Genomic DNA, 17,009 nt, shown 5'->3' with positions numbered 1-17,009 from the left:
CTTGCAGTGCACTGGCTTAGCATGTGGGACCTTTTCTGGCCAGGGATCGAACCCATATCCCCTGCATTGGCAGGCAGATTCTCAACCACTGGGCCACCAGGGAAGTCCTTGATTTACACTTTAATGGGATCCCTGTGGCATTAGTGGTAAAGAACCTGTTTGCCAGTGCAGGAGACGTAAGAGACACTGGTTCTCTCTCTAGGTTGGGAAGATCCCCTGGGGAAGGGCATGACAACCCACTCCAGTATTCTTGCCTGGAGTATCCCCATGGACAGAAGAGCCTAGTGGGCCACAATCCATGGGGTAGCAAAGAGTTGGGCACGGCTGAAGCGGCTTAGGAGCAGCAGCTGGTTTGCATCAAGGACAGGCTATAGAAACAGTGGCAGAAGCAGGAAAACCAATTTGGTGCCTGTTGCAATAACCCATTGAGACATGGTAATGCTCAGGTGGCGCTAGTGGTAAAGAACCCTTCTGCCAATGCAGGAGACAGAGGAGACGTGGGTTCCATCCCTGGGCTGGGAAGGTCCCCTGGAGGAGGGCATGGCAGCCCACTCCAGTGTTCTTGCCTGGAGAATCCCATGGGCAGAGGAGCCTGGGGGCCTTGCCTGGAGAATCCCATGGACAGAGGAGCCTGGGGGCCTTGCCTGGAGAATCCCACGGACAGAGGAGCCTGGGGGCTGCAGTCCATGGGGTTGCACAGAGTTGGACATGACTATCGCGACTTAGCACGCGCTGCTGGGCCCAGGGCAATGGCAGGAGAATGATTAGCTTTTGTGTATATTGTAATGGTGGGACCCACAGCAGTTGTTGAGAGAGGGGAGGTAGGGTATTCGTTTCCCAGAGCTGCTGTCGCCAAGTGCCACATGTTCGTGCCTTAAATAGGAGTTTATTTTCTCATAGTTCTAGGGGCTGGAAGTCCAAGAACAAGATGTCAGTGAAACTGGTTCCTTTGGAACTGAGAGGGAAAGGTCTGCTCCAGGCATCCTTTCTTGGCTTGTGGATGTCCTTTTTCCTGCCTCTTCACACCGTCTTCTCTCTTTACATGTCTGTGTCTGAATTTCCTCTTACAATACACACACCGGTCATATTGGATTCAGGCCCATTAATGGCCTCACTTTAACTTAATCAGCTGTCTCCAAATACGGTCACATTCTGAGGTCCTGGGGACCAGGACTGTAACATATGGATTTTGGGGGGAACACAGTTCAGGCCATAATGTGGAATATGAGAGAAGGCAAAGAATCAGAGATGACATCAGGGTTTTGGACCAAATGGTGTGGTCGCTAACTGAAATGGGGATGACTTGGGAGAAGATCCATTAGAGCATACCAAGTTTGAGATGTCCAAGTGGAGAAGTTGAGCAGGAGTCTGGATACTCGTTTCTGGGGTTTGGGAGAGAAGTCGGAGCCGGAGACATACACTTGGGAGTCTTGGGCATGAAAAGTGAAAGTGTTAGTCACTCAGTCATGTCTGGCTCTTTGTGAACCCATGGGCTGTAGCCCGTCAGGTTCCTCTGTCCATGGAATTCTCCAGGCAAAAATACTGGAGAAGGGCATTCCCTTTTCCAGGGGATCTTCTCTGACCCAGGGATCAAGCTGATGTCTCTTGCGTCTCCTGTATTGGCTGGCAGGTTCTTTAAATGTTCTTTGTATGGTTAAAACAAACATATACTAATATGTGGTCTCTATATATTCAGGTATGTACCTATAAAAATAAATACAATGATCAGACTAACTAAACACTGCTACTATGTTTTTCACCTGGGAGTAGTGGAAATTATTTTATTGGTAAAAACAGATTTTTTTTCTTAACCAGTGTCATGTTAATTAATTGAAGTTTTGATTTTGGTTATTTCCAGGTTTAAGAAGTTTGATGACAAGTACCTGCGGAAGCTTTTGATTCGGGAGAACCAACCCAAGTCAAGCATTGTATCTTTATACAAAAAGCTTGAAATAAAACATGCCATCGAGATGGCAGAAACTGGGATGATAAGCACCGTTCCTTCTTTTGCATCTTTAAAGTAAGTCCTAATTTGAAAATAGAAGTTAGTGTGGCTTCCCAAGTACCTCAGTGGTAAAAGAACCTACCTGCCAGTGCAAGAGAAACAGGTTCAATCCCTGAGTCAGGAAGATCCCCTGGAGGAGGAAATGGCAAACCACTCCAGTATTCTTGCCTGGAAAATCCCATGGACATAGAAGCCCAGTGGGCTACAGTCCATGAGGTTGCAGAGAGTCGGACTCGACTGAGCATCTGAGCAACTTATTGCTAAGTAGGTACTTATAGTTTTGTGAAACCAGCAATAATAAGAAATTTGACAAGACCTCACAGCAGAAAGAGCTACTGGTTAAAATGTGAAAACCTGGAAGTGTGTCCTTTATTTTACATTATGCCATGTCTTGTCCTGTCACACCATGTTATCGTAGAATGGACCAGTCAGAAAGTACCTGGTCATGTTTAGGATGATTACGTATTTATTGTATTTGCTTTGGACAGTTCAGTGTGTTCTGAAAGTAAAGCCTCTTTAGCAAGGATTTTGAAATGGAATAGTTTAAGGTGTGTTATGATTTGCAGTTATAAAGATGCATGTAATTACATAGCTATTTCCTCATGGATTATTCACAGAGTCATAATTTAAGGCTTGGAAAGAACACGTAGTGGCGATCTCGTGCAGAGGTACTCAACACAGGCTGTGCATTGGAAATACTGTAGGAGCATTTAAATAACACACATGCCTGGGCCCCACCTAGACCAATAAAATCAGGATCTCTGGTGTTGAGGCTTAGGTATAGGTTTTTTATATATAAGTGATGTGTATGAACCTAGAGCCTGTCATACAGAATGAAGTTAAGTTAGAGAAAAACAAATACCACGTATTAGCCTGGATATATGGAATCTAGAAAATGGTACTGATAAATCTATTTGCAGGCCAGGAACAGACATGCCAACATAGAGAATGGACTTGTGACTACAGAGGGGGCAGGAGAGGGTGGGATGAATTGAGAGAGTAGCTCTGATTTATATGCATGGGATAGATAGCTGGCGGGAAGCTGCTGGATAGCACGGGGAGCTCAGCTCCGTGCTCTGTGATGACCTAGAGGAGTGGGATATGAGGCGGGTGAGAGGGAGGTCCAAGAGGGAGGGGATAAATGCACACATATAGCTGATTCACGATGTTGTGCAGCAGAAACTAACACAGCATTGTAAAGCAATTATTTCTAATAAAAAGATATGTAAACTTTCAGAAGTTTATAATAAGGAATCCAGTATTGAGATGCATTGACCTAGTCTGTCTCCCTAATCTTAAAAACGAGAAGATGAATATCCACGATGTAAAGTGACTTAAACACTTCTAGCAAATCCATAGCAGAATAATAAATACTGTCAGCAAATTAGCCAATGAGTTTATCACGGAAGCATCATTCCTCCTCTACATGACAAATTTCAGGTCACGATAATTTCTTCTTTCATTGAGGGGCTTGAAGCTCGTTTCAGCAAAGTGTCACCTAAATTAAAATGCTAGCTCTGGAAGGGTTGAAATGAAAGAAACTCCAAATCACACCCAACCATAAAAACTGTGATTTTCACTAGGATGATAGTCCCCTATAAAAATTATTGTAGTTTACACAATCCAGAGTAAAAAGTAGTAGTGGTCAGGATGACTCAGAAATAAAGGCATTATATGGCACTGGAAATAGCGGTGATTGAGCAGAATGTCTGATTTATAGTCCCAGCTCTGCAAATAACTCACTGTGTGACCTTAAGCGGGTCCATCTGTTTCCCTGAGATTGAGTTTCTTCAAGTAGAAAATGGGGGTATACTTGCTCCTTGAAGTTTACTCCAGGTTTACCATTTATGATCTTTCTTAGGCACTGTTCTTTTTGTGGGTGCAGCACAAAATAATTCAACTATCCAGCTTCTCAGAAGGGAGTCATTGACTTCGTGGTCATAGAAGAAGGAAATCTCAGCTTTGCCTCTGTTCACAGTTCATCTTGAAGCCAGTCTAAAGTGGAGTAAAGGCAAAGGTTTAGGGTTAGGGAAGTGGGTAGCAAAAATTGATGGATAGTTACATATCATTTACATGGGTAAATGACTGCCATGCTCAGTATTCCACCTCTTCTGAAGTGTTTTCTTTGGAGGAGGATAGAAGCGAAAAAGAGAGGCAGTAAGGCATCATATTTCTGGCAATAATGAACTGAGTCAGACCAAACCACTGAGAAAACCAGAGGCAAAGGACAAAATATATTTTAAATATCTGCTGGAAAGCTGGACAGTATCCATACAGTGAGGAATTTCTTGGCTAGAAGTCAAAAAAGAGGGAAGTTCAAGAGGATAGAACTGGTGTTTATTGCTATTTTCTGTCTGGAATTTGGAGAACGTGTCTTAAGAGTCTAAAAAGCTACAACAGGGTTTTTGACAGACTAATTGGTCTTAGAGAATAAAATTAGAATTCAGAACCTACCAAGAAGGAGGACCATTTGTATGTACTCAGCTGTAGGTTTTTTACTTCAAAATCCTACACCTTAACCCTCAAGGGAAAGAGGCCCAGCCTATAATTATCTCAATTCTTGACTGTTTAAATCATCAGAGACTGAGATTGCCTCTATCTCAGCTGCTCAAGAGAAGTAAGTTTAAATGTTCTCTGGAAGAAAATAAGATTGTAAAGAGCATTAATGTATCCCCATGATTGTTTTATATATGTCTCATACTCAATCCAAAATAACCAAGCATATGAGTAGACAGGAAATGTGACTGAAAACACTGAGAAACAGTCAACAAAATATAAAATAAGAGTCGACACAAAAGGGATTCAGATCACTGAATTGTCAGACAGGGACTTTAAAATAGAAATAAAAACATGTTTAAGGAAAGGAACTGGCATTGACACTTTGGGCATTGTCATGGAGATTATAGAAACAAAAAAGACCAAAGTGAAGTATTTGAGCTGAAAATAAAGTAACTAAATTTAGGATCTCATTTGACAGCTATCAAAGCGGACTAGATAAAGTTGAAGAGAAAAGGAATTAATTGAAAGATAGGACAGAAGGAAAGACCAGAATGAAAAACAGTATGAAAAAAAAAAGATGAAAAAGAAAGTGAGAAATATATGGGCTACATTCATATATACTGAAAAGCTCCAGAAGGAGATGAGAGCAAAACTGGTAGAAACAATGTCTTAAGTAATATTTACTGAGGATCTCCCCAAACAGACAGAAGACATGAATTCTGACAGCCTCAAGCAGATTAGATAAGGAGAGAACCAAATGTAGATACAGGTTCATAAAACTGCTGAAAATCATAAATACAAAGGGAAAATCTTAAACATACTCAGAGGGGAAAAAAGAGACCTATTTTCTTCAAAAGAGAAAAAACCTGACCACTGATTTTTCGATAAAACCAGCAGACACTATTGGTAGCTTCAAAATTCTGGAAAAATGTAACTGAACCTAGAATTCCATATCCTGCTAAAATATCCTTTAAAAAAGTAGAATGAAAAACTTAGGAACTTCTTGCACTTAGGAACCCTAGACAGCATTTCGGAACTAGACTTGGGAACCATTTAAAACAACAGGATCACCAATAAAAAGCATAAAAATGTGAAGAACATTCCACTAGGTGGTGAAAAGGACATTTTTTTTTTTTTTTAACAGCATGAGCACGGAGACTAAGAGGCACAGGGTTGACATATTTGGCCTCATTTGGAACCCTGCATGCCCAACGATTCAGATTTTTATTCACTTTGCAAGTGTCTGAGAATGACTGAGACAGTACCCTGAGTACTGGTAATGTGTTTATAAATAAACTGTAGCAAGCCAGTGAATCTGCAAATATGGACTCTTGAATAAACAGGATCAACTGTATGGACATACATAGTATAAATGGTGTCTTTGTAAATATTTCTAATGAGGTATTTTAAAAAATAGAGCCATAATAGTAAAATTCAGCTAATTCAGTTTTGTGGGAATATAACAATCCTATGCTACTTTATTTATGGAGCATTAGAAATAATAAAGTGATAGCATTGCAAGCTACTCTCGTCTTTCCTCTTTAAATAGTTGCATGAACAGGCTGAAAAAACTTGTGCATGATTAAACTTATGTGAATGATTTTGACACTGAAATAAATGTTTTAGATTTTAAACGTTATTTTAAACTACTAAATAATTCCTAAGTTTTATTCATTAAGTTTCTTCTTCTTAAATGATGATAGAACATAGATGAATTTAATACTTGTTGAATAGTAAAATATTTTTTCCTAAACATTCACAGTGACTGTCGTGAAGAAAAAGTAAGGAAGCTCACACCTGGTGAAATGGATGAAATCCGAGAAATATTGTCAAGAAATCTCTATCAGATCCGTCAGCGAGTAAGAATAATTTATTTAGCAAAATATGTCCTTGCCTTTGGAGGAGGCAATGGCAACCCGTTCCAATATTCTTGCATGGAGAATCCCATGGGCAGAGGAGCCTGCGGGGCTATAGTCCATGGGGTTGCGAAGAGTTGGACACGACTGAGCGACTGAGCATGCACATACTTGCCTTTGGTTAAAAATGTAGCTGCAGATTTGACGCTGTTCAGTTACAGGGGCTGTTGCCACCATCGTGCCAGCCTCTGCAGTTTCCACACCAGGCACTTCCTTCCCTCAGACCCCCCGCCCCCCATACAGCTCTCCTCCCAGACACCTTGGTCAAAGGCTGGAGGCTGGAATCCCAGGGAGGTAAGAGTTCTGCTACCAAAGACTTGGAGATAAAAACATGTATTATCTAATGGTGAGGAAAGTTAATTGATTTCTCTTTAAACTTTTTGAATGAAATAGCTTTATCACTTAGAAGACTTTTCAAAATGTATTTAACCTTCTTCATTGCTTGTAAAGTGCAACCATTTCTTCTTTTGCTATATCTTCTGAGCCACTTCTTTCAACCCATTTCCATCACAGAGCCTCATTCTCATAGTTTGCTAGTGATACAGCCAACACTTGGTATGTGCCATTTGCCAGCCCCCATTTCTGTGCGTTGTGTGTCTTAACTCTTCATTCTCCAGGAGGTGGTGTTGCTATTGTCTCCATTTTATGGATGAAGAAACTGAGGCACAATGAGGTGACCTGGTACACCGACGCAGTGCTTGTCAGGGATCCCGGTCACTCACATCAAGGGCTTTTCTGGAGCTTCTTAGCTGACCTCACAGCCCATCCCATTCCATCTGACATCATGGCGGCTCCACTCTTTTCTCAGAGAAGGCAATGGCACCCCACTCCAGTATTCTTGCCTGGAAAATCCCCTGGACGGAGGAGCCTGGTGGGCTGCAGTCCATGGGGTCGCTAAGCGTCGGACACGACTGAGCAACTTCACTTTCACTTTTCACTTTCATGCACTGGAGAAGGAAATGGCAACCCACTCCAGTGTTCTTGCCTGGAGAATCCCAGGGACAGGGGAGCCTGGTGGGCTGCCGTCTATGGGGTCGCACAGAGTCGGACATGACTGAAGCGACTTCGCAGCAGCAGTAGCAGCCACTGTTTTCTTCAAGTTCTTTTTATTTATAGAAAATGTTTTTTCAGTTGTTGTTGAATTCAATATTGTTTCTGTTGTTAATGTTCTGACTTTTGGGCCTGGAGGCATATGGGAATCTTAGTTCCCCAACCAGGGATTGAACCCACACCCCTTGGATTGGGAGGTGAAGTCTTAACCATTGGACCACCAGAGATGTCCCTTAAAGCCCCTTTTAATAAAGCATCTTTCTATTTAAAATAAGACAAAACAGTTGTGGCTTCCAGGCTCAACTCTTCTTTCAGTCTTTGGGATTTGTATTCAGGTTCCCCTTTAACCAGCCGTGTTTCCACCCACCCCTCACACACCTACCCATCAGCCACAGAGCTATGGGTCTGGATTCATTCCTGAGACTGTGTTGCTGTCTTTTCCATCTCCACTTGAAATGCCCCACTCCTTCCTGTCAGCTGATCCATACTCTCCTATTTTTAAGGTTTCCTCAACACCCTCGAAATTATTCCCCGGCCTGTCTTGGAATGGGCTATCACTTAGAGCTCCTGCATATCATATCATTTTAGCATTTCTTTTCACAATTTCATATTGTTTTGTTAGTTTTACATGCTCAACTAGATAGCAGATTCCTCAAGGCAGGAAATGAGTGTGGTTCTGTGGTACTTCTGTTTATCTCTACTAGATCTGATACGTTGTTTAGTCACTATGGTATGCCCAACTCTTTGCGACCCCACGGACTGTAGCCTGCCAGGCTGCTCTGTCTGTGGGATTTCCCAGGCAAGAACACTGGAGTGGGTTGCCATTTCCTTCTCTAGGGAATATTCCCGACCCAGGAATCAAACCCTTGTCTCCTGTATTAGCAGGTGGATTCTTTACCACTGAGTCACCTGGGAAGCCCAGGTCTGATACAGTTCTGTGGATAAGACTATTCCCAAGAAGTACGCATTAATTCTATCAGAAAATGAACTTAATTACTGACTACAGTTTATTTTAGGAAATGGAATTCTATATAGCTTATAGCTATACTTCTCCAAGCCAGGCTTCAACAGTACATGAACTGTGAACTTCCTGACATTCAAGCTGGATTTAGAAAAGGCAGAGGAACCAGAGATCAAATTGCCAACATCTGCTGGATCACTGAAAAAGCCAGAGAGTTCCAGAAAAACCATCTACTTCTGCTTTACTGACTATGCCAAAGGCTTTCACTGTGTGGATCACAACAAACTGTGGAAAATTCTTTGAGATGGGAATACCAGACTACCTGACCTGCCTCTTGAGAAATCTGTGTGCAGATTCAGGAAGCAATAGTTAGACCTGGACGTGGAACAACAGACTGATTCCAAATCGGGAAAGGAGTACGCCAAGGCTGTATACTGTCACCCTGCTTATTTAACTTCTATGCAGAGTACATCATGAGAAACGCTGGGCTGGATGAAGCACAAGCTGGAACCAAGATTGCTGGGAGAAATATCAATAACCTCAGATATGCAGGTGACTCCACCCTTATGGCAGAAAGTGAAGAAAAACTAAAGAGCTTCTTGATGAAAGTGAAAGAGGAGAGTGAAAAATTTGGCTTAAAGCTCAGCATTTAGAAATCTAAGATCATGGCATCTGGTCCCATCACTTCATGGCAGATAGATGGGGAAACAGTGGAAACAGTGGCAGACTTTATTTTGGGGGGCTCCCAAACCATTGCAGATGGTGACTGCAGCCATGACATTAAAAGATGCTTGCTGCTTGGAAGAAACGTTCTGACCAAACTAGACAGCATATTAAAAAACAGAGACATTACTTTGCCAACAAAGGTCCGTCTAGTCAAGGCTATGGTTTTTCCAGTAGTCATGTATGGATGTGAAAGTTGGACTATAAAGAAAGTTGAGCACCGAAGAATTAATGCTTTTGAACTCTGGTGTGGGAGAAGACTCTTGAGAGTCCCTTGGACTGCAAGCAGATCCAACCAGTCCATTCTAAAGGAAATCAGTCCTGAATATTCATTGGAAGGACTAATGCTGAAGCTGAAACTCCAGTACTTTGGCCACCTGATGTTAAGAGCTGACTCACTGGAGAAGACCCTGATGCTGAGAAAGATTGAAGGCAGGAGGAAAAGGGGACAAAAGAGGATGAGATGGTTGGATGGCATCACCTACTCAGTGTACATGAGTTTGAGTAAACTCCGGGAGTTGCTGATGGACAGGGAGGCCTGGCGTGCTGTGGTCCATGGGGTTGCAAAGAGTTGGACGTGACTGAGCGACTGAACTGACTGATAGCTTATAGAACTAAAAATGTATACCCTGGACAGCCCTACTTTATAAGTTGTGTGGCTTCAAATATTAGGATATGATTATTGCTGGTGGAGACAGCCACTTTTCTCAATTTGAAAAGAAACACTGTTAATTAGAGGGTCATAGCACCACCAAGTGGCCCAAAGTGGTTGGTTTCCTACCAGTCCTTACTATCAGTAGAGAATGCATGACTTTTTTCTTCCCAGCCGCTACTGATGAGTAAATACATATAAGGTCCTGCAAAGAAGTCAGAGATGCTTGATGAATTCAGTCATTTTCCGATTTATAAAGATCATACTTTTCAATGAAAAGTATTAGCTGACTTTTACTAAAACATGAGTTTTTTATCCCCCCCCCACCCCGTAAATAGAGAATTTTATTTGGTTCAATCAAACTCTGCTGCTGCTGCTGCTGCTAAGTCACGTCAGTCGTGTCCGACTCTGTGTGACCCCATAGACGGCAGCCCACCAGGTTCCCCCGTCCCTGGGATTTTCCAGGCAAGAACACTGGAGTGGGTTGCCATGTCATTCTCTAATGCATGAAAGTGAAAAGTGAAAGTGAAGTCGCTCAGTCATGCCTGACTCTTTGCGACCCCATGGACTACAGCCCACCAGGCTCCTCCGTCCATGGGAGTTTCCAGGCAGGGGTACTGGAGTGGGGTGCCATTGCCTTCTCCACAATCAAACACAGTTATTGAATATATGTGGGGCTTCCGAGGTGAGGCAGTAATAAAGAATCCACCTGCCCATGCAGGAGATATAAGAGACATGAGTGTGATCCCTGGGTGGGGAAGACCCCCTGGAGAAGGAAACGGCAAGCAGCTCCAGCAGTCTTGCCTGGACAATCCCCATGGACAGAGGAGCCTGGTGGGCTTCAGTCCAGAGGGTCACAAAGAGTTGGACAATGACTGAGCGAGTAACAACACATAACAACACAACCTGCAATTGCTGCCATTGTTACCCAAATTTGTTACCAAATTTGAGATTTGATAGACCATGAATTCTTTCAAAATTCATGAATATTAATAACCTTTGAATGTTAACAAAATTTGAAAGAGTGTTAACTTCTATTCCCCCACCTCTGTACGTTCATCATTAAATATCTCTTCGAGGTGCAAAGCCAAAGAAGTGCAGTGAAGCGCTGGAACTTCCGGGCAGTGATCGGCGTTTTAGTAAAATGTCACGGGTGTCTTCATTTCAGACCTTGTCCTACAACCGACACAATCTGACGGCGGACACAAGTGAGAGGCAGGCCAAGGAGATCCTGATCCGCCGGCGGCACAGCCTCCGGGAGAGCATTCGGAAGGACAGCAGCTTGAACCGGGAGCACAGGGTAAGTGGCTTCACGCCTCTGGGACGCGGGAGGCTCCATCAGCAGAGCCCGAAGCCATCCCCGGGGAGCTGGTGACAGGACAGGGCTGTGGGGGGCTGGCCCACGGGAATCCTGGGAGGGAGCCCATGGTAACACCTTTCCAGATGTTCCTGAAACACCTGTCCTGTTTCAGACGCTGTCCGGGCACTTGGAATTTGTTGGTGAACAAAACTATAAAGCTCCCTTCCCAGGTGGAATTCACATTCTAGGGGGGAGAAGGCCACCAGGAACGGACTGAATAAGGAAATTGTTAGGTTAGAGGCGATACGTGCTGTGGACAAAATAAGCCAGAAAAGGCTGAGGAGGGAGGTTTGGGAAGGCAGGGAAGGCTCAGGCAGTGTGCAGCATTAAACTGAATGCAGGGGTCAGACTTCATTTGAGGAGTCACCGTTGTTCTTTCCAGGGAGAGGCTGCAGCCTGAAGGTGAGCCAGTCAGCCTGAGTGGAAACTTCCAGAAGGCCCTGTGTCTGTGTTGGGAGAGTTTCAGATTCTTTGTGCTCAGCATTCTGCTTGGTCCAGGGCCCTGTCCTAGATAAGGAAGCGACTTTCAAAGGCTATTCTGGGCCTTCCCTGGTGGCACAGTGGCTAAGAACCCACCTGCCAATGCAGGGGACACAGGTTCGATCCCTGGCCTGGGAAGATTCCACGTGCCACGGAGCAGCTAAGCCCGTGAGCCTCAACCACTGAGCCTGAGCGCTCTAGAGCCTGTGCTCAGGAGCAAGAGAAGCCCAGGCACTGCCGCAGAGAGCAGTCCTTGCTCTCTGCAGCGAGAGAAACCCCACAAGCAGCAACGAAGACCCAGAATAGCCAAAAGTAAATAATTGTTTAAAAAGTATATTGTGATTGAATATAACAGGCACTGCATCTCATTGTTAATAATGATCTGTATTGCACTGAGATCAAAATGGTTATGTCTGAACAGTGTTACATTTTATGTGTGAAATGTGGCAGCATCAGTTAAAAGTTGAAGAAACTAGAGGGAAGGAAATCTAAAGAAGAGGGGATGTATGTATACATACGACTTTGTTGTACACTTTGTTGTACAGAAGAAACCAACAAGAACATTGTAAAGCAACTAAACGCCAATAGAAATTAATAGAAAACAAAAGAAAACAATTTAAAGACACTAGAGGCTGTGGCATTGGAAATGCCAGCCAAGTTAGCTATAGTGATATTTTTAATTTGATCATTTTCAAGATTAAAGTGAATACAACTTAAACATGTTACATTTTTCATATATCTTCCTCCTTATATATGTAGGTTCTATGTCTTTTTTTTAGTAATGCTCTTATAAGTGAATGTTTCTGTAGCTTTTCTTTAAGAAAAGCCAGAGGTTTTCATATCCTTTTCCTAAGGGTCCCAGTTTATTTCTGTTTTCCTTAATAGTACTGATTTCTGTGATATTTTAAAAGAGGCTTTCTACATTTTAAATCACATGATTATCACTTGGAACTTTATTCCCCATCCTTACAGTTCCTCACCCAGTAGTTTTGGAATCGAGAACTAAGATTTTAATTTTTAACACCAAGATTTGCTGTAGAGTTGTAAACTAATGTACAATAAATGGTGTGACACCTAAATAAGGTTTTCTACTATTTTTTTGACAGGCTTCCACTTCAACCTCCCGATATTTATCCTTACCCAAAAATACAAAGCTTCCAGAAAAGCTACAGAAGAAAAAGAATGTTTCTAATTCAGGTAATGAAGCCAGTTGGAGCAAAAAGACTTTAAACTTATTTATCAATGCTTATAAAATGGAAGACTTTTCCATGTTTTCTTCTTTATTAAAGACAATGAGTTCGGTCCTTTGCAAACATAAGAACATGGTGACCTTTATTAGTGTTGCATCCTTTTGGAATCGAGTTCGGTGCATGCTATACATAATTTAGTTTTATCCCATAATGATTCTGCCTGACATAGCCAAAGCAACTATTGTCACCGTGTGATTGGTGAACAGGTAAATAGAAAGTTGTCCATCTTCAAAGGTTTACATTTAATTCTTTAATTCTTACTGTATTTCTAATTCAAATGTTCATAATTTTAATATATTTTCATAAAGGCAACCATATAATTGACTTCAGGCCTCATTATTAAAGCTTTGACATGAATGCTAATATCTCTTTATTTGATGGTAATCTGTATGTAGCTTTCAAGCCATACTGGTGTTTTGACCATTTTATGAAAATATAAAGGCAATAAACCTGCGCATGAGATTGTAGATCAGGACAAGAATCTGCATAATAGCAGCTAATTATTGATCTGTCTACTGTGTGCCAGACATTGAGCTGAGCAGTCCAGGACCATTTGGATGGGGCAAGTGGGCCAGCAACTGCTGCCAAATGGTCTGTTTGACATCCGGCAGGAGGCTCAGTGGTTAAAAAATCCGCCTGCCAAAGCAGGAGACTCGGAGACACAAGTTCAATCCCTGGGTTGGGAAGATCCCCTGGAGAAGGAAAGGGCAACCCACTCCAGTATTCTCGCCTGGAGAATCCCATGGACAAAGGAGCCTGGCGGGCTACAGTCCACGGGGTCACAGAGTAGGGCACGACTTAGTGCACACGCACTCATTCATCCCTTACTAGCATCTCTTGAACCTTAGTTACTTCATCTGTAAAGTGGGTGATTGTGAGGATTCCATAGGTTAATGCATTTGAAAGTGCTCAGTACAGCGGCTGGTACATCAGCAGCTCTTTAGAAATAGTAAGTGTGCACACTTGTGGACACAGACGTTCACAGAGCCTATGCACAGGCCCAGGACTCAGCTGGAGTCAGGGTGAGTCCTCTGGCCTTCCTGCATGACCCCCAGAGCCCCAGGGAGGGCCACGCAGGTGCTGGAGCAGTTGGTTGTATCATCTTCTCCCTAAAATGCCTGCCCACGCTGTCTTTCTTTTGCTCCCTGGCAGGTGGCAACAGCAGCGACTCCGATCTGGAGGCGGGGACCACGGTGCTCAACCTGCAGCCTCGGGCCAGGCGCTTCTTGCCAGAACAGTTCTCGAAGAAAGCCCCCCAGGCCTATAAAATGGAGTGGAAGAACGAGGTGGACATGGATTCCAGGCAGGATCAACCCCGCAGCTCCCCAGCTGCCCACAGTAAAGAGGGGTGCCCCCAGACCCCGGGTGTGCTCTGCCAGCCCCTCCTCTCCAAAGGCCACTTTGGCTCCGTGCGGGGTGACCGTGTCCACGAAGGCATCCGACCCAAGCCGCCCCCCAGGCTGGTCCGAAGGGCCTCGGAACCTGGAAACCGGAAGGGTCGATTTGGGAGTGAGAAGCCTTAATGGAAACGGCCAAAGCAGACCTGGGGGGAACGGCCCCGCCCAGCTGTGGCGTGTTACCTAGCAACCTGACACAGCAACGGAATCCACTTAAACCCTCTATGCATTTAAATACTGTCCTTAGATAGAAATCGTGCCAGTGGCCAGTGATCCATGGGGCAAATGGTCACCCCAGGAAGAAGAAAGTCAAAGAAAAGTCCCCTATAGTGTCTTTGATGACTTGTTGCTGGCAATTGTGTTCTTTGCAAGCCTAAAGAGAGAGGAAAAAAAAAAAAAACACACACACACAAACACAAAAAACAGTTGTGCCTTTATTGAACTTGAAGGACAGAACTTGAAATTTTTAACACACCCTTGTTGGTGAAAGTTTAATATATACATATATGCCTCAGATTTTATTTATGAAAAAATATGTATATCTGTAATTAGTTTTTCAGTGAATGGCACTAAAAATACTCAGAACACCTTTCCACGGCGTCCAGGGCAGCTTCCACAGGATGGGGGCCAGGTCATCAGCTCCGGATGGTGGGGTGTTTCCTGATGATTCTGAGCTGATGGCTGTTGGTTAAGAAAGATCACAGCATGGAGCAGAGATTCCTGAGGACGCCAACAGCCAGAACACCTGGGCGGACGAGGCCTGGCTGCCAGACTGTAGGTCCTCTGAAGTTGTGAGAGTTGGCTGGTTTTTAATGTGTTCCTCATTCTACTGTGTTTGTGGGCGATGTACAGATTCCATCTCCCCGTCGTGTTTAAATGGTACCAAGAGAAATGTGGAAGGTGTGGGTGGAACCAGCTTACACTGTATGACAGGCTCAGGGCCAGTGTGGGATGGGACTTGGCCTCGTGCTGGGTGAGGGGTGACAGGACAGTGCCTGCTTGCAGCCGGCTGGCGGGTTTTGTGCAATACTTGGGGGACGGTGCAGGAGATCCCCTGTCACGCCCATCTGCGACCACCTGCTTTAGGATTTTTCTGTAGAACATTCTAGAACTTTGAATCCAGGACAGAGGCTCCAAGCAGACAAGGATAAAGGTTGAGATAAATGATATTCCGACCCTTAACAAACTGGTGGGGATTTGGGCTTTGAATTTCACACAGGACGCACTTTGGAGAATGTGGGAATTCTATTTTTTTTTTTTTTTTTGCACTAGTCTAATTTGTTACCTCTCCCCTGTCAGGAAAGGAGTAGCTCAAATTCTTCATATAAAAGTGAATTCTACTCATCTGAGTACTTTTTAAAAGTACAGCAGAAAGACTAGAAATGGAACATAACCATTAAAGATTCATATTGGAATCGCTCAGACTGTAGATTTTATTGGCCTGTCATTTTCCCCTGAAAAACCTTTCTATAAAAGGTGGACTTGAACAAGACTTGAAATTTCTGGGGTTTAGATATGAAATGAAGCCACTCTCGACGGATTCACATTGGAGAGACATTTGCTGTGTCTCGCTCTTGGAGACATAGCAAAGGATACAAGTGACCACAAATAATCGCTGGAAAAACAAGGATAAATTAAACGAAAAGATCCGGTACTTAGAAATTCTCAGGCTTAGCTCTTGTCCCTTTCTTCTACCCTCACTGATGTGGAGAAGTAAATCTTCTACCCTTTTTTTTCATGTTCTAAAATCTTGAGTACTGCTGGATTATTAAGCATGAGGCAGAGGGAAGGGTTAAACACACAAGGTACAAGTGTAAAAAGAGCATGCTTTCTTCCCCAAACTCTCCCAGGTTGATTGGTGGAAAGCAATGTAGACACAATTTGAAGACTACAAGCTTAGGACTCTGTGCCAAAACTCTTAATTTTAAATGGAAATATTTATATAAAAAGTATATATTTCATCTGCTGGAAATAAATTAAAGCTGAATTTTAATGAAGAATCTTTATTATAGGATTATGATTCATCAAGAGATATGATATATATTTTTGAGAATTTGAAGAGTAAGTTACAGTTTATGAAATCTGAAATGTAAAGTTGAAATGTAAAATAATAACCTTAAAATAAATGTCCTGATTTTTCCTGGTGTCCAAGATTAATAAATATCACAAGGAGTCTAATGTTCTGGAACTAAAGGAGAAAACCTAAAAATGTTTATTAGATACTTCTTGTTAAGCACATAGACCAAATTCAGCTTTCATTAATTAAAAGTCAGATTAAAAAAAAACTCTGGTATTGTGTCAATTTCTAAAAAAATGAACACGTGTCATTTTGTCTATAATTAGTATCATTTTTCCTTATTTGTGGAATGGTAAAATTAATGACAAATAAATTTGACTTTATTTAACTTTTCTCTATACTTTTTATGTAATTAAATTCTAGACATTATGGGAGAATGTATGGAGCTGAAACCCTTAAAATATCCTAACAATCTAAATTTCTGTGGTACAGAAATATCCCTACCCTTATGAATAATTCCCGTTTCAAATAGCACTTGATACAATCAAGTTCCAATGTGACTGTGGAATTTTGCTGTGTCTTTGGTGTTTGCTGTAACAAATTCAAACTATTTATAAATGCAGAGTCAGGGCTTATTTTTTTCTTTTTTTTTTTTTTAGGTTTGGGAACATTTTTAACTTGATTTATTTTTATTTTATT

At 42.6% G+C, this 17,009-nt stretch overlaps 1 protein-coding gene across 1 annotated transcript in view; it reads left to right on the top strand.

Annotated features, from left to right (window-relative positions):
• The window catches only part of SLC9A2 (solute carrier family 9 member A2), an 89,412-nt gene extending 72,714 nt beyond the window's left edge, over positions 1 to 16,698 (top strand). The window contains exons 8-12 of the mRNA XM_027967037.2: positions 1,859 to 2,020; positions 6,267 to 6,363; positions 10,975 to 11,106; positions 12,753 to 12,843; positions 14,049 to 16,698. Coding sequence (XP_027822838.1) covers positions 1,859 to 2,020; positions 6,267 to 6,363; positions 10,975 to 11,106; positions 12,753 to 12,843; positions 14,049 to 14,419 — 853 coding nt within the window. The 3' untranslated portion in view covers positions 14,420 to 16,698. The remainder of the gene's footprint in view (positions 1 to 1,858; positions 2,021 to 6,266; positions 6,364 to 10,974; positions 11,107 to 12,752; positions 12,844 to 14,048) is intronic.
• Positions 16,699 to 17,009: the final 311 nt, after the last annotated feature.

The sequence above is a fragment of the Ovis aries genome, chromosome 3 (genome assembly GCF_016772045.2).
Source record: "Ovis aries strain OAR_USU_Benz2616 breed Rambouillet chromosome 3, ARS-UI_Ramb_v3.0, whole genome shotgun sequence".
Lineage (NCBI taxonomy): Eukaryota > Metazoa > Chordata > Mammalia > Artiodactyla > Bovidae > Ovis > Ovis aries.
This window is presented reverse-complemented; position numbering and strand designations above follow the sequence as displayed.